The sequence below is a fragment of the Lutjanus erythropterus genome, chromosome 11 (assembly GCF_056507025.1).
Source record: "Lutjanus erythropterus isolate fLutEry1 chromosome 11, fLutEry1.hap2, whole genome shotgun sequence".
Lineage (NCBI taxonomy): Eukaryota > Metazoa > Chordata > Actinopteri > Lutjaniformes > Lutjanidae > Lutjanus > Lutjanus erythropterus.
In genome coordinates, this window is record NC_139327.1 from 18,604,111 (window position 1) to 18,630,229 (window position 26,119).

Here is a 26,119-nt window from a genome sequence, read left to right on the forward strand (position 1 = left end):
TCTTTTCAGGAGCCAATCACAGCGCGCCTTTAACAGAGATGCGCCATGCAGCCATCAGCCTCAGCGCCCTGATCTCAACTCTGGCTGCTGGACAACTGTGGAGCTGCGACGAGACCGCGCACAAGTCCAAATGCGACACAAGAACTCGCAGCGGAGGCTGTAGTCTGACGGACCGACTGGAGCTGACCGCCGAGCACAAACTTTTTTTGGATTTTTTCTTTTGGAAATCTACCGAAAGCGTCCGCCGGACATCAATATAACCGGGACCCGACAAATAAATGGGACAACAAAAATCGCGAGAACTTGAATCGCTCCAGTTGTGTGCACGGTTCAGTTTAGCCAACTTTGTGCACTAGACCGTCCGATCTGTAGCCGAGCAGCGGGCTGGATGTGGCAGCTGACGGGTCACTGAGCTGCAGCGAGTTTCCCCACACAGTCCCCAACTCTCCAATGTCAGCGGACAGGATGATGATCATTGGACTTCTGCTCAATGTCTTCTCCCATGGTAAGCAGCAGATGTCTCGTCTCTAACAGCTCTGGTTTAGATACAGAACATATGAGCAGAGAAACATTCATTTAGTCTGTTAAATGAGGTGGTGTGGGGCTCAGGGTCAGGATATGTGGTCTTCCAGTGCGCAGAACTTGACCAAAGATGCACGCAGGTATTCCAGTTTATTTCATGCAAATGTCTAGTGAATGTTACAGTTGAATAAAAAAAATAAAATAATGACTGTTAAACTTATAACTAATGGAAGTCCATGGTGTTGGTTGGCAGTTTAGAAAAATCCCAGACACTCTGACTGTGAATATAAAAATTAGAGCCTGACAGATATTTTGGCTGATATTACCTTAACAGCTATATTGGTCTATATCGGTAGTGTTGTCCAATATAATTTTTTTCCAGGACAAACAAAATGTGTAGACAGCATTTTATGTATATTTGATCTTAATTAAAATTTCAAATTGTTCTAGTTTTTTTAAAACACCATTCAAAGTTTAGTGTGTCAGTGCCCTTTGTTGATTTGTTATATAAATAAATTAAGGATATTGGCTGACACATCAGTTTTCTTACTGCCCAGATCAGCATTGGCCCCAAAAATCCAGCATTGATCAGCCTCCTTTATTAAATCCCTTATTAACTGAGCTAATAAAGGATCCTTCAATCATTGGCCCCATCCTTGAAGAGCACCTCATTTTTAATTTCTAGATTATCAGCTCTACAGCTTTGACCCAGTGTACTCACTATTTTTTTCCTCACCAACAGTTATAGGTTGAAGCCCTCATCCCACATGCACACAGAAAACTGGATTTCAGTTTATATCACTGATAATTATGTCCAGTATGATTTAGATCCTGCAGACTGATACTTAATTATAGAGTGGAAACCTTTTATAATTGTTCTATTTTTGCATAGTTTAAAGGATGCAACTAATGATTATTTTCATTATTGATTAATGTGTTGATTATTTTCTCAATTAATCGATTAATTGTTTCGTCTCTAAAATGTGAGAAAATGGTGAAAAATGCTGATCACTGATGTCTTCTTCTTCTTCAACCCAAAGATAGTCAGTTTAGTGCCATAAAGGAGTAATGAAACCGGAAAATATTCACATTTAAGAAGCTGGAAGCCTGAATTTTGACTTTTTTTCTTTAGAAAAATATTCAAACCAATAACTCGATTATCAAAATAGTTGGCAATTAATTTAATAGTTGATAACTAATCAATTAATTATTGCAGGTCTGTATTGTCATGTTTTACATTCAGGCTCTGTCTGGATTTTGATTCTTTAAACAAATACAAATATATTTTGCAGGAAATGTGTTTCCTGCTTGTTGTCAAATGTACAGCAGTAATATGTTGTGCTTATAAGATGCATCAAGACTGGGTAATAATGTCGGCTACAAAATACTTTAAGCAGAAAGTGAGACCTACTTGAGCAGACTAGGCTGACTGAACATGAAAACACTGCATACACAATGCATAAAGAAGTCATGTGAGTTTAATTCATAGTAACTAAATATACAGAACATAATGAGCAGACTTAAAGTTGACATTAAAAAGTCACATTTGTCTAATAATTAGGTATATTGGACATGAATAATGATGTCCGGTATGATTCACCAGAGTCTGATAATAAATTAATCATAAAGAAGTAACTTTTTTTGTCGGCTCATTATTTAAGAATGGAAAACAGGTGCTTTAACACTGTTCCAGGTTTGAGTGAAACTTTCGAGATGACCCTCAGAGTAACATTAAAGAGGTCTGTAAAGTCAGTTTCCCCTTTATTATGGCAGCGGCAGCAGCAGCTTTAGGTTTTACATCTGGATGACATCATGGGTTCAGGTCTGTTATTTCTGCCTTGGACGCGTTCCAAAAAGAGCTGTTCATCTCCCACATATTGATCGGGCTGTTCCAGATCATGGAAATATCACACATGAATTGTTAAACTAAGTGATGTTCACCCTTGCATGAAAGCATTCTGGCTTCCACGCCATGTAAATCATTTTACATTAGTTGTGCACTGGAAATTGATAGGATGAAAGATTTAATATGAAAGCAAAAATTCATAACTTCATGGCAGTAACATAAAGGACCAGTTTGTAGTGTGTCACTGCTTCATAAGTCTTTGTCTTTGCTGATGATCAAAAGATGGTGAAAGATCTGTTTGAGGTATTTGACATTACTGTAGATTAAATTGGATTCCTGTACGACCACACACACACACACACACACACACACACACACACACACACACACACACACAAAAGCTCCCGCAAAATGAGTTATAATCACTAAAGTCAATAATGTGATTGTGCCTGGATAAGGAATCTCCCAGTGGTGCATAAAGATTGTCGATCGGTGCTTATTGATATTGAATTATGTCATTTTGGATGATAAGTGCTCAAACCGGAGCAGAAACTCTTCTGTCGTTATTTGATTGTGGTGCGTACAGGTCATCACTGTTAACACAGACCATATAAAATCATCATCATATGAAACATAGCTGCCCCCTCTGTGCTCTTTAATGCAGAAATACGTATAAACACTGTAATTGTTAGTGTTATTTCAGTAGTACAGAAGCTGTGGGCTTTACGGCATCCGGAAAAATTCAGATAATGTCAGGTGAGGCTGCCATCAGAGATTAGTATCTTGAAATGATGAATGTTTTCTTGTGAATGTCAAACCTTTCAGGCACACAGTATATCACCTGGAGTGTCAAACCCACCTGCCAGGCACTTCGATGGAATCACACCAAGAAAAGCAGTTATTTTCAAGTGCTATTTAATAGACATCTGAGTCAGTGCTGATGCAAATTAGACAGACTGTCATCATGTTGAATTCTTCCATTATACATAATTGCAAAATAAATGATTGGATTTCTGTTTTGTTAATTGACATCATTAAAGGAAAATGAAATATATGCAGAACTCCATAGACTTTAATCTGCGGTAAAGCTGCAGTTTTCCAGCCTACTTATAAACTGTTAAAGATGTAGTTTGGAATCAGATTATTTGAACTGAGGTTGTGTGAGGTACTTACTGATATCTTACAGAAAGTGTGTGGGAAGCTAAGCAGTGTACTGCTGTGGAGAGGGTCATCAGTAAAACTTACTTTAGGGTTTGATTTTTCATTTACAAATTGCAAGTTGCTGGTCAATCGTTGCCTCACAAAATAACCCAAATGAACAACATGATTGCGGCAGCGCTAGACGAGCAACTCCTGTGTTCTATGAGGTAAAATGACTGATTTTGCCAGTGGAATTTGGTTGGTTTGGAGAGAGCGATATTTGGCTTGCATAACAGTGGTTTCGTGTCAGAAAAAGCTGTCTGGCGACAAAGTAAAACAGTGAAAATATTCAAAATATAGCATACACTTTGTGTTGGGCTTTTTTTTAGATGTCTAAAATATGTGTTGTTGCTGAATCTGTCCACAGCATTATGTTGGTTTCCATCCTATAGCAGTACCCTTCTTCAAATAATCTGAACTGTCCCTTTAAGTGTCAGTCTAGGTCTGTAAGTACTGTATAAATAGCCCCCCTGTATTCCATTTCATACAATGTTGTTTTTACCCTATAATACATCTGGCCTTGTACATGTGACCTAAACAATAGCAGCGGGAAGTTTAGAGGTGGAAACGGCTTTCCCAAAATGTCTGTCACCACCGCCATCATTACAGAAATGTGTCCTCATAAGATTGAAACGGCTAAAATGAATTAGGAGATTTGAACTTGTCTGTAGAGGTCCCACACAGAAGTCCCACATGAAGACTCTGTGTCTATAAAACACATTTTATAATTTATATGTTTCCACTGATATGAGTCACTGATTTGACCTCATACTCAAATGACACAGTTACTCTCTACCAGTTACGTTTACTGCTTGCATTCATCTATTTCTTTTTTCAATCTAATAACAGTGTAATGGAGAGACATCTCACAAATAATGCATGGGACCACTTTGACTGTGTCTACACACTACCTTTGCCAGATAAATCAATGGCCAGCCGGCTATTGTTGAATGACATTAAACCCGACTTTGACCCTTTAGCTGCACTGCCTCTGTGGATTACTGCTGAAGTCCCAGTATAGATGGCAACTGGTGATTGAGTGTTGCTATTTCAGTACTTCATTTAGTGGAGGTGATTGAGCCATAACACGGTTGTCATACATTTATTAGAGCTCATTTTCAGGCTGTGTAAAGTCTCACAGGTCTTAGGTGGACTGTGTGCTTGAGCTGCTTCTATCCGGGGTTCGACTGTTTGATATACACACTGACTGTGCAGAGGTTTGAGTGCTCTTACCTCGTGCACGCAGGTTTATACAATCAGTGGCTTCTTTATCTTTTTCACTGTTGTACACTCTCCTTCCTCTCTCCTCTTTCTGCTGAAGCATTGTCTTTACGTACTCTGTGGCTTTAATTCAGTTTCGTTTAGGACGACAGCACACAGAGATTAAATTGGCAACCTGCCCGTTGGACATTACTTAGATAAAATACATAAAATACTGTGTCTGAATATGCAATTATTTCAGATATTTGATGTTGCACTTTAAAGAAATAATTTTAATTAAAATATTCACATAAAGGATAACTTAAACATTAAAATGACACCTGATTTCTACAATGGAAAGCTTCTTAAATGTTAATTTGTATCATTGCATTGTTATACTTAATTTGTGTGCCTGTGTGTGTGTGTGTGTGTGTGTGTGTGTGTGTGTGTGTGTGTGTGTGTGTGTGTGTGTGTGTGTGTGTGTGTGCTCTGCATCTCGATGGCACCAACAAAAGCCGACATACCCGTTGGAAACAGTCAATCTGTGTCGCTGTCTGGCCAAGAAATTATTTGGCACTTGGTAACTAGTTAGGACAGCACTGGGCAGCAGCAGAAGGCAGAGGCCTGAAATATTTACACAACTCCGACTGGCTGATGCAGCACCTGATGCAAGTATGCATTTTACCTGGAGTACCTGAAGGAGGGATGCTGCCTGCGTGATGTGGCTGCACAATCCAGACGCTCAGCTCATTAAACAAGACCTTATCCATGCACTGGACACACTGGGCAACTGTTAATTCAGAATATGAAATGATGATTCTTTTAAATGAGAGTAGAGTTGACAGCTTTGGGTGCTTGGACCCTCACCGCAGGCTGTCATATCACCCAGATTATGCTGAACAGGCATTATAAAGTGATTTCATCATCATTCTTTTGGTAAAGTACAAGACTCAACAGAATCTCATGCATCATTTAATGCAAGAACAAAATGTTTATTATTGCAGCGACTAAGGTATTTTAATCATCATGACGAAAATGAGTTCTTAATGATGTTCATATCTTCATAATCTGCAGTCAAAGGGTCTGAGCGCAAAACTGACCTTGGGGTTGCACCTGAATCCAAAGCTGTTATTTAAGATGATCCTTTTTAACTGAAGGATATGTTTATATACATGCATACATTTTCTGTTTTTTTCAGGTTTTTCAATATTCCAAATTTAAAGGGGAGGTGGTGGTGGTTTTAGACAGCTCATAAAACTTAGTTTTGCTGAGAATAAGAAGAGAAAGAGAGAAATAGATGAAGTATGATTTGAGGATTTTGAAATATTTAATTATATGCCAATATTATGTAATTGTGATGCTTTGCAGGCACAACAATTCCATTGCCAATGGATATTGAGTTAGAAAATTAAACATTTGCCCTATTTAATGTGACTTACAATATAAATCATGCCTACTTCTGGTCTTCTATCCAAACACAGATACAGAGGCATATCATTTTGTTAGCTGAACAGATACAGGCACCAATAATGACTTCTCTGTGCACTTTTAGGGCTCATGTATTATAATCATGATTAACTAAGTGTTACTTCCCCATGACTTTGTCATTCTTGTTGCCCTTCAAATAAAGTCAGCTCTTCTGTATATTTAGGAATTTGGGGTTTGAAAAACTACAAGTGAAATGACAACCCCAATTAGAAAAAAGTAAGAATGCTGTGTTAATAAATACAAAACAGAAAGCAGTGATCATTTTTTAGTACAAAGGCAAGATATTTCATCTTAACACTGATAAACATTATTGCTTTTTGTAAATATACATTCATTCTGAATGTAATGCCTGCATTCTAAAGGTAAACAGGTTATTTGGTAACTGCATGGGCAAAACCAACAGCTGAAGAGCAATGTTTCTCAACACAAAACTGCAATGAATTCAGTGATTTAACCATCTACAGTCCTTAATATCATTTTAAAGATTCAGAGAATCTGGAGAAATCTTTGCACAGACGGGGCAAGGCCAAAAACCAACACTGAACGCTTTGACCCCTCAGGCAGCACTGGATTAAAAAGTGCATTTTAAATCCACATAATTGTATGAAAGATATTACATTGGGGGACACTTTGGAAAACTGTTGTTGGTAAACACAGTTTGTTGCTGCATCTACAAATGCAAGTTAAGACTACTATGCAAAGCAAAAATCATATATATCAACAACATCCAGAAATACTGCAGACTTCTCTGAGACTGAGCTCATCTGAGATGGACTGATGCAAACTGGAAAAGTGTGCTGTGGTCAGATGAGCCATATTTCAGATTTCATGGACCTCCGAGCTAAAGAGAAAAAGGACTAGCCAGATTGTTAACAGTGCTAACTTCAAAAGCCAGCATCTTTGATGGTATGGGGGTCTGTTAGTGCCCATGGCATCATGGCCTCACACACTGTCACATCTGTGAATCCCCATTAACACTGAAACATACATACAGGTTTCGGAGCAACATATGCTGCCATCCGGGCAACGTCTTTTTCAAAGATGTCCCTGCTTATTTCAGCGAGACAATGCCAGGACACATTCTGTATGTGTCACAACAATGCGACTTCATAGTAAGGGAGGTCAGGTACTACACTGACCTGCCTGCAGTCCAGACCTGTTTGGACCTCATAATTTCTGACTCCATTTCAGTTGTCAGTTCTTTAGTTAGGGAAATAAATTTAGTGTATATCATGTATGCATATGCAAGAAGCAGTTATGCCACCATTTATTATATGTTATTCATCAGTGTTTGAGACAGACAGGTCACCACTTTATTTGAAAGGGAACAAACATGATGAAGTAATGAAAAACTCATGTTTAATCATGATTATTAGTCAGGTTTTTGCTGGCAGACTTACAAGAAAACATGAACCATTAACCATTAATCATTAAGAATGAAATGCCTGCATTTTGCATTCATTGCTCTTGTATCAAGTCATGTATGAGTTCCTGTTAGTTCCTGATAGTCTCATAGTTCATGAAGCACTACATGAATGAATTCATGCTTTTCATGCATAAAATCATGTACAAATTTATGATAATTCATGTACCCTTACCATAAAGTGTTATCTTTTTTTTGCACTTGTTGGAACCAGCTGTCTTTACTAACAACCTATGTGTTATGTGCTCAAATATTACTCTCTTTTGGTTGAGCTGTCTCTCTCTCTACTGTGATCCATAGAGCTGAGAACAGTCACACCCTGAGCCATTTATTCCTCAGTGCAAGTGTACATCTTGTACAGAGCTGCATAGAGCTGCACATGACTCCAGTGCTAGAGTTGTCTCTGTGGGGTGTGCGTTTAAAAGCTGATTAAAGCGAGTGCAGTTGTGCTGCACTTTTTAGCACCCCAGTCTCACAGAGTCTTGTTAGCTTGCACAAACTGAGGAGCAAACAAAGGTGTAATTTACACATGCATGCAAAGAAATCTGGGGCAATTTGGGTATCAGGGTGCATGAAACTTTGTTACATGTTCAACTTTTTTGGGAAGAAGCTTGAAAGTGGTGTTGTACAATTAAATTAAATTGCAGGTTTTTGTGAAGACAGGGTATTGTTAGGGGGGAAAAAGAAATCAGGCTGTTCTTTGAAGTGGACCTTGTACAGAACATGCATTGTTACTGAGTGAGACTGTACACTATGTGTGCTCCTCTCTAAGATGTGTCTTGTTGTTGCTGCCATCACTGTGGTCCTGATGTGACCATGTGAAGAAAGCCGCAGGTAGAAAAATGTAGAATGGACACATGCAGTGTGCAGAGATTTTGGATAGTTTGGCCATAATTTGAGGTAGGGAGTTGAGGAGAATAATGAAATCTGGCAGGTGCAGCATCATGGCGGGCTTGAGGAGGAAGGAGCTGCAAATATGAGAGTAACAGGAAAAATATGGACAGAACACCCGGAAAAATGGAGGAGCATGTCAGTTAATTTCATCTGAATAATAACAATGTTGAATTCATGACATTTTGTTTGACAGCTGAGGTATTTGTGTTTAGGTCTTCTGCCTTGAAAAAACATATAAAGAAGATGAAACTAGTGATTCACACTGTGAGAAAAATAAGTTGGTTTTTTTTAATTAAACTGAACTTATTCTGTTTCTTTAAAAAGAACTGCTCGACTGCCGTTGCCCACGGCAGTGCCTCTAATTTTCCTCATAACGAAGAGAATATGTGCAAACTTCTAAGCATATGTTTAATGTTAATGGAAAGCTGAATGTTAGAAGACGATGAGCCGATTGGTGGAAAGGGGAAAATTTAGAGCTCAGCAGAAATTATTGTGTCGATAATAAAGGGCTCTGAAGCTTTAAGCAGCACTTATTAAAAAGCTGTGTCCTTCTGGAGGAAACACCTCCGTCCACCATTACACAAATCTGGGAGAGGCCGACAAATACACCTCATGTTTCAATCAAAACTGTGAGTGTTCAGTAAAAAAAAACAATGACAAACTGAGATGCCTTTACAAACAGTGAATCAGTGCAGGAGCCCTTGTTAACGGCACAAGATGGCGCACTGTTTTCAATCAAATTTTACTGTGTGAAAATAAAGGCATGTTAAATTTTTTAAATGAGATGGGGTCAGAGAGTCACTTTTTTGTTTTGTGTATTTTTAGGCTTGGACCTAATCTACTAGTTAATAATGTTTATAAAAACCTCACTTGCATTTGCCATCTGCTCTGCCAAATTATTAATAAGTATATGTATTTTGAATGCAGTGTGTTAAATTAGAATTAAAACAGGCATTTTGGCAGGAAAATCATTTTTTGACTTACAAACATGAGCTCTATTGTCCTGCAGCTTACTTAATCCCATTTATTCAACCATTTATTAGTCCCATGTTTTAAGGTCAATTAGTCTATTTACTTTCACATTAACATCCCATTAACTGCACAGTATATTTAGTTCATATCTAAGCCCATAATTTTTTTTAAAAAATTGCATTTCCTCCAACGGGGATGAAATTTTACCCAGTAAAGCTCAAACACGCTGGTTATAAAACTCTGTATGTCACGTTCAGGGAATCACAGCATCAAAATGATTTTGATGATTAATTTTATGTCAGTTACTCTGTATATATTTTGTTGATTAATTGATTATTTGATTGTTTCTAAGCTCCACCTCTTTTTGCTCTGTGCTCCAGTAACAGCTGAGCAAGTTTGGTACCCGGCAGAACATTGGTCAATTTTCACCTTTCCTGTAGCTATACTATGTGTTCAGCTCGTCTGTGTTGAAAAGAAGCAAATTTAAGATGGTTAAACATGGAGCCATATACGGTATATATCAAGTCACAATTCAAAAGTTACAGGTTTGGACCAAAATGCAGACAGACAGGAGCAGTTCAGTGATATTTAATGAACAAAACAAAATCATAATAAAGGCTTGCGTGAATGTAAGGCAGGGAGAGCCCTCAATCACACAATAAATCCAAAATGCGAGGAAGGAAAAAACACACACAAAAAAAAGCAAAAATCCAAAGAGAGCATAAAGGGGAACAAATACTGGGCTAAAAGACACAGGGAAAATAGGAGACTTCACAATAACACAAGGACAAACTCGCAATGAAGGACAGAAAGACGCTGGTTTAAATACACTTGGGAGGGGGAGGATAACAAGACACAGGTGAGGGCAATCAAGAACAGGTGAAAAAAAATAACCAATGTTAAAAAAGAGCGGGAAAACAGACAGAGACACACAAAACATACCAAACATTTCCCAACATTTGGGAAAACATACCAGAATGAAACAGAAAGTGACAAAGGAAAACCCAAACCGTGACATATAGTTACATGTTGAGTCAGTTAATGTTAGTAAAATGCTGGATAACTGACCAATCTAACTCGCTAATCTACATAAATTATTTCCTAGCTAGTTAGCTAGTGTTTTGCTAACATTAGCAGGCTTAAAATGTGATTATATATATCTGTTGCTTTTACCACCCCTCAGCAACATGTTTTAACCATCTTCAAAATTTGTTTTTCTTTTCAAGTGAAGATTTTTTTCTCCAGAAATATGAAGTCACAGTCTGATTTTGACCCAGACTAGCTCGTACTGGTTACCTTCAGTGGTTTTTTGGGTTGGACAGGTTTAGGCATGAGGGGTGAAATTGGTGGGGTTAGGGTGAGAATGTCAGGCCAAGCCAAGACAAGACATTGTTGGCAGGGTCATGCCTTCACCATCCTTGGAAAAAAAATAATGCAGGAAACTGAAAGGAGAAAACTGATAGGGTTTCCGCCAGGATGAGACAAAATTCTGCTTTTAAATGGAACTTGTGAGCTTTTGGTGATGATGTGGTGCTGTGTGATGTGTGCTGTCTGAAAATTTCCAGGATGTTGTGAACACCACAGGAGAGGGGCGTTCATATGAAGTCTTCTCATGGACACAGTCAACATGACACCGTTTGAAGCCAGCTTTAGAAAGGGTCAGTTGTTGGGTCCATAAAATGTCAGAAAATGTTGTGTAAAATGCCAGTCACATGTGAACAAAAACAAGTTCACATCATCTAACTGCTTGTTTTATTTGACTAAAGTCGGACCTGAATCCAAATATATTTTCTTTGCTAATTAGGAGACAAAGAAAAGCCGGCAAACATTCACAGTTGAGAGGCTGGAACAAGTGAATTTTGTCTAAAAATTATTTAAACAACTAATTAATTATCAAAATCATTTCTGATTCATTTTCTGTCTAATTAACTTTTTGACTAATCACCTCATCTGCAGCTGAAATTAAAAACTCAAAGCTTCCAATTGTCTCCAATTTCCAGTTCAGACCGTAGCAGACCTTTAAGTAGAACATTAATATTGTTGTCAAGGGGTGGGTCCCCAGACTTCCCAGACTTTTTCAACTTTAGATACTAAAGAGAAATTTGCCATACCATCTAAATTTATAAATTGATAAAGAACACAATAAACCATGAACTGATTTAAATACATGAATGTATATATTTAATTACAACTTAATTCCAATTCCAAAAACATTAGTGTGTAAAATGTAAATAAATGGAATCCATTATTTGCAAATATTTTTTACCTGTATTCAGTTGAATACAGTACAAAGACAAGATATTTAATGTTAACATTTTTAGTTTTTTTTGGTAAATATATAGTCGTTTTGAATTTGATGCCTGTAACACATAAAAAAAATGTACAGGTGCATGTTTACCACAGTTACATCAGCTTTTCTTTTAACAACACTCTGTAAACAACCTAATTGGTGAAGTTTTGAAAGTGGAAATTCTTTCCACTTCTTGTTTGATATATGACTTCAGTTGCTTAACAGTCCAGGATCTCTGTTGTCGTATTTTGTGCTTCATAATGCATCACACATTTTCAGTGGGAAATGGGTCTGGACTGCAGGCAAGTCAGTCTAGTGGCTGCACTGTTGTACTATGAAGCCACATTGTTGTAACACATGGTCTTGGCGTTGTCTTGTTGAAATAAGCAGGCGGGTGCCTTGAAAAAGATGTTGTCTGGATGGCAGCATATGTTGCTCCAAAACCTGTGCCTAACAGCATCACTGATGGCTTCACAGATGTGCAAGTTAAACATGGGCACTAACTCATCCTCATACCAAACAGAGGCTGGCTTTTAAACTTTGCATGGTAGCCTAATGTCTTAAAATGCAACTTTATTAAATTGAATACGAGTCGAAAGGAATTTGCAAATCCTTCTTAAACGTCTACACAGCATCTCAACATTTTTGGAACTGGGTTTTGTAGTTTTAACCATTAGCGAAGTGGCTATTACATTTCGTCACCCCAGCTTTATTTTTCTTCTGTATATTACAGTAGTTCTCCATGTTGGATATCATCAAAATGTGGACATTACTTAGTGATGTTTTTGGTCTTTCTTTCCACGTTGACTGTCACCATTTGACAGAAATGTGATATTCATTTCACTCTACCAGTTAGTGACCCAATAATATCCAGCCATTTCCAAATCCATGACCCCTTGTGGGTCCTGACCCTATGTTTGGGAAATACTGTAACCACATTAATAGTCCTCCTCAGGAATACCACTGGTTGGACTGGAGGTGAGATGAATGACTTCAAGTAGTAACAAGTCGTAGAGGAAATGTGGCATGTTTCTCCAGTCTCCCTTTTGCTCCATCTTGCCACCTCATTGCCATTTCCTCCTCGAGCCTGTGACTTCTTTCCAACAAGTCCCTTCTGTCACGATCCCCCAACACATTTTCACATCAGAGTCACACAGCCCCAGTGCCACAGTCTTCTCTCAAGTCAAATTACTGCCCAACAATCTGGATGCTCTGCTACTCATCCCACACGTTTGAAAGGGACAGAAGAGAAATGCGCCAAAACCGGTTCGCTCCCCGTGAATGTCTGTATAGTATGTGATGTGTGGTTTGTCGTTTATGGCGTAACCTTCATCAGCTTTGCCTCACAAATTCTATTAATCAGCCCAGTGAGAAATCAATAGGGTGTATTATGGCTCGCATATCACAGTAATTCATCTCCTATTCGCTTTTTCTTCTCTCTCCTTTTTCTTAAAACATACCCACTGCAAAAATAAACTATTTGTTTTAAATGTAAAAAGTTAGTGTCCGGCTGTGATGTTTCAAAACAAATAAACTTTTCTTGTCAATTAAACGTCATATCAGTTCAGTTGAAAACATGCTCATTGAACTAAAAATATTAATTTGCATCAACAGCTTTTCTGTCCAACTTAACATTTAACACTTATTATAAACTATTACCTTTTAAATAAATATTTTAAAACTAACTTTCATAATTTCACCTTAATGCCTTAACATTTTCACAGTGTAGCAGTACTTTCATTATTATGAAAACAAATAATCACGGCTTATTTAAATATGTATTAGAGACACACTGAATGTTTTTGTTTTCTTCAGACTTTAAAAAAGAAGGGTCTCAGGAGAGTTTTAACTTTCAAACAATGCATGCTGGGAAGTCTGCGAATATGTTGATCATGTTTCTTTAGAAACTTAATTTAATGAGTTGATTGAACTCTGTACAGCACATTCATTCAACTCATTTCAAGTCAAAAGACTTCAACCTAGGAGAACTCATGATTATAAGTTGTGAGGTGTTCTGAAAATAGATACTAGAAAGTTTAAAATTAACTAACTTGAATAAATAAATAAATATTGCATTAATGACAAAAGATTAGTTTACTCCGCTAAATTCCTATATAATTTTTACAGTGCACAGCATACTCAGACCAACAATTTCCTGAACCCAGACTTTTACTTTAGCAATGTGTTGCATCTCAAAGAGCATAATGTGAGCGTGGTGCTTCTTTATCACCATGACGTTAAAAGTTATTAAAATAATTATGACCTGTCTGCTGGACAAGATTCAACAGAGCTGCTCTGCTCTTATAGGTTTTTGTTATCTGTGTGTGTGTGTGTGTGTGTGTGTGTGTGTGTGTGTGTGTGTGTATGCATAGAAAGACTCTCAGAAACTAAAATTGCTGATAGTCTCTCTTTATCAATGGTGAGCCTGAGGGAGCAAACACTGAGCAGGAATAATGAATAAACTGCCCAAACAAGAGATTACATGAAGCCTGTTTAAACATGGTGGAATTTAATACTTAGCTTAAATTATCAGGGTATCAGGATACCTAGATAGACAGGTAATCATCACCTTTACATACCTCAGGGAGCTGTGACTGTGAATATGACTCATTGCCTTGTGTGTTACTTGAGGGTTTTTTTTCCCCCCACCTCTCCCCGTGGATTCACTGCAGTAGCCTTGGCAGGTTTCCTGCAGTGGCGATGAAGCAGAGCTTCTGTTTATGATATGTCTCATGCCAAAGTGAGACGTGGACCTCATGTGGTGCCTGAGATTGCAAAACATGCAGCAGCAGAATTGGATTGCAGCCGTGCTTTGTGCCGCCAGTCAGCAGGAGCTTAATCGAAGTGTGTGACCAGTGTAACGCAATGCTTTATGTGTGTGTTTGCGTATGAGTCTGTGTGATGTATATATGTTAATGTACATGACAGGAAAAAATAAGCACAGATATTTGTCAGCTGGCATGCACTGAACAATTACTCCATTTATTTTGAGTTGCATACATGTTTTTAAATGTCTGTCAGTCTGTTCCTCTTTCTGCAGTTAAAAAGTGACAGGATATAGCAAATTAACGAGATAAAGTGGAAAAAGTGTGTGCATATTGCCAACCCAAGCTATTCTCTTCTCTCTGGAATCACTGTGTATAAAATGTAATTTGTGAGGACAATTATGTGTCACATTTGAGAAAATTAATTTCCTGAAATGCTCCATCAGAATGCAATTTTATGAAGAGGCCTTTCTTTTTTGTCTCTCGTCTCCCTCAGGCTGCCTCTGGCCTTCGTGCATTGTGTTTTTCATGGAGCAACAATCATTATTATGAAATGATTTGTAGTTTTTCACTCTCAGTCATTCCAGACAGAACACTGCCAATCAAAACACTCTTAATGCTTAATGACTGTGGACCAACAGGACTGTTTTTCCATTGAATAATGTATTTGTTTTAGGGGAAATGTTGTTGGTGATATGCAGCACATTTGCACTCAGTGACCTTTGTATAAATTAAAGGGATAGTTTGGATGTTTTGAAGTGGTGTTTTATTAGGTATTAATCCATAGTCAGCGTATTGCCTACAGTACATGTCAGTCGACAAGCCCCCAGTCTGAAGAAGCAGCAGGAGTACTGGTGTATGATTTTTACACTAAAAAGCGGATATATGTGGATTTTCGAAACATGGGTAAACCAACTTAGAATAGGTGATTCACCCTCTTCTCATTTCCAGTAGACCTGTTTGCTTTTATGCAGAGAAAAGACATTTTTGGAAAGTTTCTTTGTGCTCAGCTCTCAGTACATTTGTAGCTTATAACTGAATCTCTGTGGTTTGAAGTTAAGTTTCTCTCTTGCTTCACTGTTTGTACTTTCAGGTGTCTGCTTTATTTTACAGTTTCATGTTTCACTTTCAGCTGATATGGGTTGTGTTAAGTTACTGCTGATGAAAACCCAACATTTCCTGATGTTTCCTGTTACTTTATATTAAAAGCTTTTAGATAACAAAATAAGAAGAATTTGAATGTGAAGGAATGTAAAGAATTTATACGAAATAAAATGTTCCAGCTGATGTGCCAAGTAAAGCTGAGTTCAGCCATGGAGCACTTGTATTAAAAAGGAGCAAAAGAGTCGCAGAAGTTCCCAACCAAGGCGGCAGTCCTTCACTGCCTTTGCTGAAAAGTGCTGAAAATTAGTGGGTGTCATGTTTACGTCACTGACAATTGGAACTGGAGTCGATAAATATCCTTGACAAATGCAAAGCCATTTATCTTGGAGCTGAGTGCTGATTGTCTGTCCTACTGAAGACACAAGCCAGATGTTTGTGGGTGTTAGCATTTTTTGTCCTGTGTAAAAGGGGCTTTAGTCACCCAAAAAAGGTCCACCAAAGAAATCAGTTTAGAATACTTTAAGTGTTTGACTTCGCTGTCTTTTTTGAGTAGAATCCGCTGTCGTGTAGGCCAAACTAATAGATGGAGGCAGCCACTCCTCCTGTTCTGTGATGTAAAATGACTGTTTTTGCAGTCTGGTTGAGAGAGCAATATTTGGCTCATATGATAGTGGTCTGAAATTAAAAAAGGTTGCCTGATGACAAATTAAAGTGGTGAAAACATTCTAAATATAACGTACACTTAAACTTGTAGTTGCACTTGATTTTTTTAGTTGGACCTTTTTAAAGTGGCTGAAATACCTTTTGCAGCTGACCCTATCCACATCAGCACATTGCTTAGCTTCTGTGCTGGTACTCCTCTCTGCCTCTCCAGACCGCCATCTACTGTTAGTAATACACTGATTGTGGATAAGTATTCCACTTCACAAAAATCCCACAAAAATGTGAACAACCCTTTTATTGGGATGAATCCTTTTTAAGTAAATATATGGCTGATGTAATTCTACAATATCTTCAAACAGCATATTTTGTAGGTGCAGGACGTGCTGATGTGTCTGTCAGATGAGAAGTGTTTGCCTCAGACTATTTGTCGGGGGGAACTTCAGGGTGGAAAACATCCTCGTAGTGGACCTTTGATATGAGACACTGTCTCGATCGTGATATCGAAGTTGAGTCTCTGTCTGAAAGCAAAATTGGAAGTAAAAGTATATTGTTTCGGTGGGGAAAAAGATGGACTGTGCTGAATAAATTGGTTTTGTCTCTAGTGTTGCATGTGGAGACAGTGTCTGACATTGGTGAAAAGCTTGTTCCAAGTGGAAAGGACCCTGCTGCAAAAGGTTTTGCCCCCAGCTGTTCATGTGTCCTTTTAAAATAACAACAGCAGTGCATTGAGTACATGTCTCTGATACTAAGTATGTCACATGCACAATGCACAAGCGCCGCACCAGTGTTTTTACATCTTTTAGCCTGTTTTATCCTGTATATTTGACATAGCAATTATTTTCAATAGCGTATCACAGGTTTTTGGACTGAATAAAGCGTTTTTACTTTCCAGGCCGCTATTAGTTTGTATTCAGACCATAATGTTACAGTTAGAGCAAGATAACTCCACTTGCTTAAGGAAGGTAATCCCTCAGAGTGAACATCATGTAGTCTTTACTTTTTCAGCCAAAATGTTATTATTGTCACATGGGAACGGGCTATTTTGGAAATGCCCCTTCAAGTATTTGCAGGAAGATCCAAGAGGCATCCAAGACTTGAGAGTTGGCTGTCAAACAGCATCCTTTTAGATGCAGGAAACTAACTAATTCTCTGCTCACAGCATCTCCATTTGGTCTTGTGGGTTTTATTTTCAGCCTAACTTCTGAATGCAGTAATGTTTGGCAGCTGACCCTCAAGTCTTGGATGCACACATTTCTAAGAAGCACTTGAACAGACCAAACAACATATCACCAAATTCTCCATCTTATACAACAGAATGCAATTTAAAAAAAGGTGCAGGAGCGAGGATAAGCCAAGGATCAACAACAGAAAGATTTGAAACTTGACAAGACGGCACAATAGATTGATAAACTTTCTGTAAACATACAGTATGACAGCATGTATTGAGTTCGCTGTATCCCCCTGCACTATGGCCTGTGATAAGAAAGATGAGGCTAACTCATCCTCAATATAAAACTGTTGTCACCTTACAGTTTTATGCCTCCACGAACCAGTCAAGTTTCAGTTTACATCTAAGTCTGTCCAGATTCATATAATATGTGTACTGAAGATTCAGAGGGAATTTAATAAAAGGTATTAAGTGTATTTTTATGCTACTGTGCCAAACACAGCAGTGGCCAGAGGCATTATGTGGTTGTTTTGTGAATGCAATATCTCAAGAACACCTTGAGATATTCCTTCAAATTTGGTACAAACATCCATTTGGACTTAATGATGAACTGATTAGATTTTGGTGGTTACTGTTGTCACTATGGATCTCTCTGTTCCCCCACATTCCACCAGATGTCCAGACCCTGCCACTACCACCTGCCTTGTAGTCACTGCCAACTCTCCTCACCTGAGTTTCTAAAATGATGTGGTGATTATATTTTATATTCAAAGGGTCAAAGGTCAACTTCACTGTGATATCACAATGTTCTGCCTCTCTCTATCAGTCCTGTACTGTACTCTTGTAAAAACTGTCTCTATGTGAAGGCAGCATGTTTCTCAGTGGAAAAACTTCACTTTGATGATACATGCATAGTGATTCATTTGAAGTCTTCACTACATATATTATGAGTCTGGACAGACATGGATGTAAACAGCAACTTGACTGGTTGACTAATTTGGATATAATCATTTATCATCAGCATTTTATCCCAGTAGATATTTGTGTGAAATTTAGTCACAACTAGCTTATGAACTTGACTCAGTTGAAACTGAGTCATGGTCAAAAACATGTTTTCCGAGGTCACATGACCTTGACCTTTGACCCCCAAATTGTAATCAGTTCATCCTGATGTCAAAGTGGACATTTGGACCAAATTTGAAGAAATTCCATCCAGGCGTCCTTGAGATACCATGTTCACAAAAATGGGACGGAAAGACAGATGGATGGACAGACAAACTGAAGACATAATGCCTCTAGCTGTGTTTGTCACCAGACCAGAGGCAAAAAAATAAGCAAGTTAAAAGGGAAAGGAGAAATTTTCAGAATAAAGGAAATAACAAATTTCATAATATTTAATAATATAGAAAATAAAAGAGACAAGAAAAATCTGAATCTAGGAATAGAAACAGAACTCAGATAAGGTAGTCTAGGAGAAGCAGTTTCATACCTTTATCTTCCTTCTTAATCTTCCTTATTTTTCTAAACCTCTCCCGTTCCTCTGACTCCCATCCCCCTCTCACTCATTTACTCATTAAATAAAATGGAACAGTGTGTAACATAGGTTACATCTCAGGAACTTCTACATGCAAGGTGTTAAGAATAATTAGTGAAGGTTCCTGAGATGTTTTTGAAGATATCAGACCAAAAAGATGCAACATTGGGGCATAGTACGAAGAAATGAAAAAAAGTTGCTTCTGAGGATTGACATTTATCGGATGATATGTTTTGATATATACTGTTAAAATAGTACCCCAATGTGAGACGAGTGGCAACTGGAGCATTTCATAATTTATCTAACTTTCATCAGCACAGACACTGAGACACTGGGCTGAAAAAATATGGGGCATGAATAAAAAGGTAAAGGTACACTGTGAGACTGTGTACATCAAAACGTTAGGAGAGAAGTCAGCAAGGAGTCCCACCAAGGAGATGAAGAAATAATTATGAAATAATTATAACCGTAACGTAACCCCATAGTGTTGTTAAATTATCCAAGAGACTCCTGTGCTTCTGTGAGGAACACTGAGCTTTTCGCCCACGTTGCTCCTCTATTACACTTGTGTACTTTCAATTTAATCTGCAAAGATGGATATTATAGTAACCTGTAGTGCAGAGGAGGGTCTATGGAGTGCACTCAACTTGTTCTGCTGTCTTAATTTGAGCCTGTTTAGCTTAAACATACTATAAGGAATTTTAACTTGTTATGAAACAGTCTAATATGAATCCCTCTACTCCCCTACTTACATAAGCAAACAAGACTATTAGAGAGAAGATAGGATATTTATATATGGTTATTCTTAATGCCTGCCAACAGCGGTTCTGGAAGACTGGAAGAGCTTCCCAAGAGAGTTTACATTTTCTCAGGTAAAGTTTTGTTATAGCCTGTTAAAAAGAAGAAAGCAAGATTTTTCTTTCAGAGTCAGTGTATTAGCTAGAGAAGCATAAATATTGGAGAATATCGGAGGTTAGAGATGCAGGAATATTTTTACTGCGTTACTTGGCCATCAGACAGCCTTTTCCAACATGCTTTTATACAAGCCAAATAGGACTTTCTCCAAACCAACCAAACTCCAAAGGCAATATCAGTGCTTTTACCTTGCATAGTAAAGTCGTGAAAATGTTCTAAAAATAGCTTACACTTAAACTGATATAGATTTTTTTAGGAGGCAAAAATGTTTTGATGCTGACCCCGTCCACAGCAGTTCATTGCTTAGTTACTGTGGTGGTACTCGTCTCTGCTTCTCCAAACCGAGGGCATGCTGATTGCAATCTACTGTAGGTAATACACTGACTATTGATAAGAACCTCATACAACCCTACATCAAATATTAAGAACTATCCCTTTAAGGACTGATACTAGATTATGAAACCATAAATTCAACTGCTTTTCACAAAATAGCAAACCACATACTGATGGTAATGTTGACAGTATCATCCTCTCTTCTCCTCCAGGTAGTGTGCCAGTATCTGCATCCTTAGACTGTCTGGTGGCGGAGCAGGGCTGCATCCAGGAGCAGTCCTGCATGGTGCTCTATCGCCTGCTGGAGTACTGTGCAGCTGAGGAGGCCGTGGCCCCCCTCGGACCAGACGCCCGCCTCGAGTGCCTGGAGGCCCAGAACTCCTTACAGCATTACCGTCCCCTTCAAGTGTGCAAGTGTCAGCGTGGCTCTCGCAGGGAGGAACACTGCCTCAGGGTCTACTGGACAGTGAGATTTGCAGGTGGGTTTAAACATTGTCATCTGTGTGTGTGTGTGTGTGTGTGTGTGTGTGTGTGTGTGAGGAGGGGCGTTTTGGATTCTCAGTTGCATCATCCGTGTAACAAAACCCTTCACTGTTGTTTCAGCATATGATGAGTATGAAGTTTCTCCATATGAAGAACTGCGGGTAAATCTGGTGAGAAACATTGAGATGTCACGTATGGCCTCCATCATGGCAGGTATTTGTCTTATCACAGATCTATAAAGAGATAGTATGGATTACTCGATATGGGATTGTAGTAGGTACTTATCAATAGTCAGAGAGGGGCATGGGCACCGAAACGAGGCATAGTACTGTTATGGACAGGGTCAGCAACAAAATGTATTTTAGCCACTTAAAAAAAGGTCCACTTAAAAAAACAAACAAACATCAGTTTAAGTGTATTCTTTATTTATTTTCACAGCTTTACTTTCCATCAGACAGCCTTTTCTGACCAGAAATTGTCATTATCTGAGCTAAATACAGCACTCCCAACCAAACACAAAGGCAAAATTAGCAATTTTTCCTCACACAACACATTGCTCGTCTACCACCGCTTCTATTTGTTAGTTAATTTGTGTTTGACTTCAGCGTTTTAAAAGGTTAGCCCAGATTCACCGAAACCATGCAATAACACAAACAAACTAACCAATGGAGGCAGTGATAGACCAGCAACCCCTGAGTTTTGTCTGGTAAAACAACTTATTTCTCTCATGGAGTTTGGTTGGTTTGGAGAGAGCAATATTTGACATATATAACAGCTTTTTCCCATCAGAAAAGGCTGTCTGTCTACAATTAAATTGATATTGTTTTTTTAAGTGGTAAAATATGTTTTGTTGCTGACTCTGTCCACACCAGTACATTGCTTAGCCCCCGTGCTGGTGCCTCTCTCTGCTTCTATATACTGGGGGCATGCCAACCTCCATCTACTGTAGTAATGCACTGACTGAAGTACCTCCTGCAATGTCACATCAAATGATCTGAACTATCCCTTTAAAAGTTTGGCACCCAGTTCATTGTCATAATTTTTATTTCCTGATTATTTCACTGTTTTCTTCCTGACGGCCACCAGCTTCTACTCTTTCTGTGGACGGCCAGAACCAGTGTCTGAAGGCCGCACAGGACTGCGGCCTGTATGAGAAATGTGGCTCCCTGAGGTCAGAATATGTTGTGGCCTGCACCAAACGAGCAACAGTCTCTGACAACAGCTGTAACCGCCAGAAATGCCACAAAGCCCTGCGGCGTTTCCTGGAGCGCGTGCCAGAGGAGTACAGCTTTGCTCTGCTCTTCTGTCCCTGCTCTGACACTCTGTGTGGGGAGCGCCGGAGGAAAACCATCGTCCCATCGTGTTCCTATGAGGAAAATGGGAGAGGGGAGGAAAGAGTGGGGAAGCCCAACTGTCTCAGCCTCCAGAACTACTGCTCCAGAGATGAGCTCTGTAGGTAAGACTGATGTTTGTACATCTGAGGCTGAGGCCTGTCCCACTCTTTATAGGTAGCTTGACATGCCTTGACATTTTCATATATTTCACCCATCTAAAACACACTGATCCCAAATCACTATATATGTTTAACTTATAACTCAAACTCAGCACCAACAATTGAAGGACAGTAAGAATGAATGTCCTATTTGTGTAAATTAAAACGTACACTTTTATAAAATCCATCATTAGAGGTGCTGAGATATTGAAAGTTTACTCCAATCCATATTGAATGAAAAACTACAAAAATACAGCAATATTAAAGACACAATGTTGTGTGTTCAACCACTAGTTGGACTACTGAGCAGTGTTTTCATGAGTAGGTCTCTGTTTTGTTTGAATCCCAGGTAGGCTGCAGCTAACAATCATTTTAATTTATCACTTGACCTGATGATTATTTTCTCAATTCAGTGTTTGGTCAGAAAGTAGTGAAATATGCCCATCAAAGCAGCAAATTCGCACATTTAAGAGGCTGGAATTAATCTACAAATGTTTCAGCTTTTATCTTGTGCTGTAATAGCATCAAGCGCCGATCTCTGCAGCTGAAGAGTGAAGTCAGTGCCGAACTGACAAAAACTGCTGTTCCTTGAATGGCCACTTGAGGCTGCCTCCAAAAGCAACTAAATCCCCATAGATTCCCATATTAAAATGGCCAACTTTACAGCAGGTCTCTATAGCTAATTTCTTCTTGACAGCTGTACTGGGGGTTATATAACTCACCCCTTTGTGTTATTCATGATTAAAGACATGCCTTGACATGCTTTGAGTGAGAGATGGGTACCATCACTGATGGCTAGTCACTCAGCTCAACCCATGCTCCACCTCTTTTCCCATTTTTGGGGAGTTCAGCACTGGTGATGGTCAGAGCCACCACACTATGGGTGATGTCCACTAATTATTATACTTTCCACGAGTAGCTCATGGATGCACACGAATGCACGTTAGCATGCTAGCAACTAAATATACATTCCAGCACACTGCTGTATATTGGTTTTTCACTATTCCACTGATCAACATTTGGTAGATGTAACATGTCAATGCTGTTGCTATGCATCTGCAAATGCAGGGAAGAAGACCACTAGCTGATGTAAACAGGGATATAAACCATGCGGGTGTCAAAATAAAACTAAATTAATTACTTTCACACAGAAAAGAGGGATGGGGTCTCAGAGCAGTGTGCTTTTAGTGGTCCAGAATTTAGGGCCTCACCCTGCTCATCAGTATGATTAAAAAGAGGCTAATTTTAGTCTGCACTCCCTCTACGTTGTTCACAAAAGTGGAGGACTTGCTTACATTAATTACAGTCCAGTCTGTGTATAAATGTTACAGAGGTCATTAATGATAAGAGACAAAATACTTAAGAGTTATTTGAAACTGAGAAGGTCATCAGAAATCCCCGCTCTGTGGTATTAGTAACGGATTTAAAACAAGAAGAGAGAGGACTGTTAACTGCAGCTGACAGGAGGTTCTTCTGTTTCACACACATGGCTGCCATGTGTTTCCTCTGAAAACCTGGGAAAAGCACAGAAACACTCATCACTTTCACACAGTATCTTCAGTTTTAGCTCAAGATGTACAGGATTATAGATCTGCTTTAGATCATTCAGGGAGTGATTCTGTTACAAATGACTGTGGATGTGACTGTGTGTGCATGTTTAACAGAATAACCATGAACTTCACCATCTACACCCCCTAAACCTCTGAGAGTAGGTGCACTGAGGATATCGTCCTCAGCCTCAGTGCCAATATTGTAGGGAAGTAAAACTGCTTTGACATGTGTGATGACAGTGGCCTGTTACATTTGATTTTTAAATAGATTCATTAGCTGTAACCTGACATGTATAAAATGCAGGGGGCAGCAAGTGACAATGAAAATATGGATCAAACTAGGGTTCAACATGTCTACCAAATTAGAATAAGACGATGTCTACAGTGAAACATTGCTGTCGGATGATGCTGTTGTTTTTTTGGGTGGAGGATGGGGAGTTAGCTGTTCCAACGCTGCAGCCACCGCTGCTTCCCACTATTGCCAAAGCCAAACATCCTTTCTGTTGAAAAAATCCTTCAGTGCCTTTCTTTACTTTTCTTTCAATGAAGAAATACTCTCCAGTTGTGGTATAATTGATGCTATCTCAGTATCTACACTAACCTCTTCAGGAGTCACCATTGTTTGTTAGAGACGCGTCCCTTCCATGGACACTTCATTGCTGTCGTCACACCTCAAACTACACCCTGTAGCTGCTAGTAGTTCTTCCTAGGATGCTGATTGGGCTGCACCACTTTTGTTGTGGACAAAAATGGATAAACTGAAGCCTTGCAATATGGATTCTTGCATGATCTCATGAAGCCAGCTGCCTCGCAAAAGATAACAAGTTAAAAATGGAACAAAATACCCGCCTTACAGCATCTTTGAAGGGATAAACTACCACCACGTTACGACGGTAAAGGACTGTGGACGATCTGACTGACTGCTGACATTTTGCTATGCATTTTGTTTACTGGCAAGTTCATGACATGGTTCTAACGTTGTTTTACAGAATTTGGGAACTCGTAAGCACTTTTCTTTCATCACTTTCAGCCATCTAGAAGGGAATGCAAGATTTACGAAACTCTCCAGAGATTTGTACACATCACTTTGTCTTTGTGCATATTGTACAAACTAATTATGTTTTATAATGGGACAATGTTGTGATTAAGTTCTGTTTAGGTTTAGGGACAAAAACACCTTGTTAGGTTTTGGTCGCACTTTGAAAGGTCAGCTGCAAAAGAAGTCAAAGTAAAAATTAACTTTGAGTGCAGTGCTCGGGGGCAAATTTGAGCGGTGCGCCTTGCTAAAGGTAGCAGTGCCACGTGCACCACTGCTCCCTCCATAGGAAGGCAATGGGACAGCCGGTGCAGAGCGATCCAGTCATGTGTGGGTGCTTGATGCATTTTGATATACACTTTGATATCAACTGTACGAATGAGGAAATGAAACTATTTCAGACAGCTCCTTCAGGCTTTGCAGGAATCAGAGAGAAAGTAAGAGTTTATTGAAAAAAACTTGCCAATGAACAGGTTATCTTTCTGAAATGAAAAACCCAGTGTTTCCCTCATCTCAGACACGACAAACTTTTCACTATGCCTGCCTTCTGAAACAGGACCATACCATAGAAGATGGAGCTGTTGGTGGAGTACTGAAATTATCTTGAGTTGCATTAAAACAACATATGGATTTAATGCAACATATGGTTTTACGACTGAGTGCACAGCTATCTGTTTCTCTTATACTCCGCTGTGGTTTGTGTTGTTTTTGTTTCAGCTCGACCCCAAATCCCAATATGAAATTGTAAAAACATTTTAAAATGCATACTCTGTTTCTCCATGCTGACACATGAAAAACAGTCCTCTCTCCTGTTTTTCTGTGTGTGTGTGTTGTATTTCTGTGTGTGTGTGTTTCAGATCCAGGCTTGCTGATTTCCAACACAACTGCCAGCCCTCCCCTCTGTCTGCCTCCGGCTGTATACGAGAGAGCAGAGCCATGTGCCTGAAGGCCTACGCTGGACTCATAGGTAAGCTGGAAGAAAAGAAATTAAAGAGGTAGACGAGGCTAACAGAGGGAGTAGCTGTGAATAAAAAACCGACTGACAGAATGTGGTTCAGTGGAATCGTTATTGGAAATCATCATATAGTGTCTAACATTGATGGTCGGCTTATGTCATTTTGATTTTGTTGCACAAAATAACTCTACAGGGGTTCATAAATGGTCACCTGCCAAAAGCTGCAGCTCTGGGGATCCAGTCAGCATCACTTTAGGAAATTTGATTTAAAAATTGCACTTCCAGC

General features: G+C 39.0%; 1 protein-coding gene across 1 annotated transcript in view; it reads left to right on the plus strand.

The window, feature by feature from the left end:
* LOC146318907 (GDNF family receptor alpha-4-like) overlaps nucleotides 1-26,119 on the plus strand; it is a 33,660-nt gene continuing 7,541 nt past the window's right edge. The window contains exons 1-5 of the mRNA XM_084730310.1: nucleotides 1-505; nucleotides 20,530-20,796; nucleotides 20,921-21,013; nucleotides 21,887-22,256; nucleotides 25,736-25,845. Coding sequence (XP_084586436.1) covers nucleotides 451-505; nucleotides 20,530-20,796; nucleotides 20,921-21,013; nucleotides 21,887-22,256; nucleotides 25,736-25,845 — 895 coding nt within the window. The 5' untranslated portion in view covers nucleotides 1-450. The remainder of the gene's footprint in view (nucleotides 506-20,529; nucleotides 20,797-20,920; nucleotides 21,014-21,886; nucleotides 22,257-25,735; nucleotides 25,846-26,119) is intronic.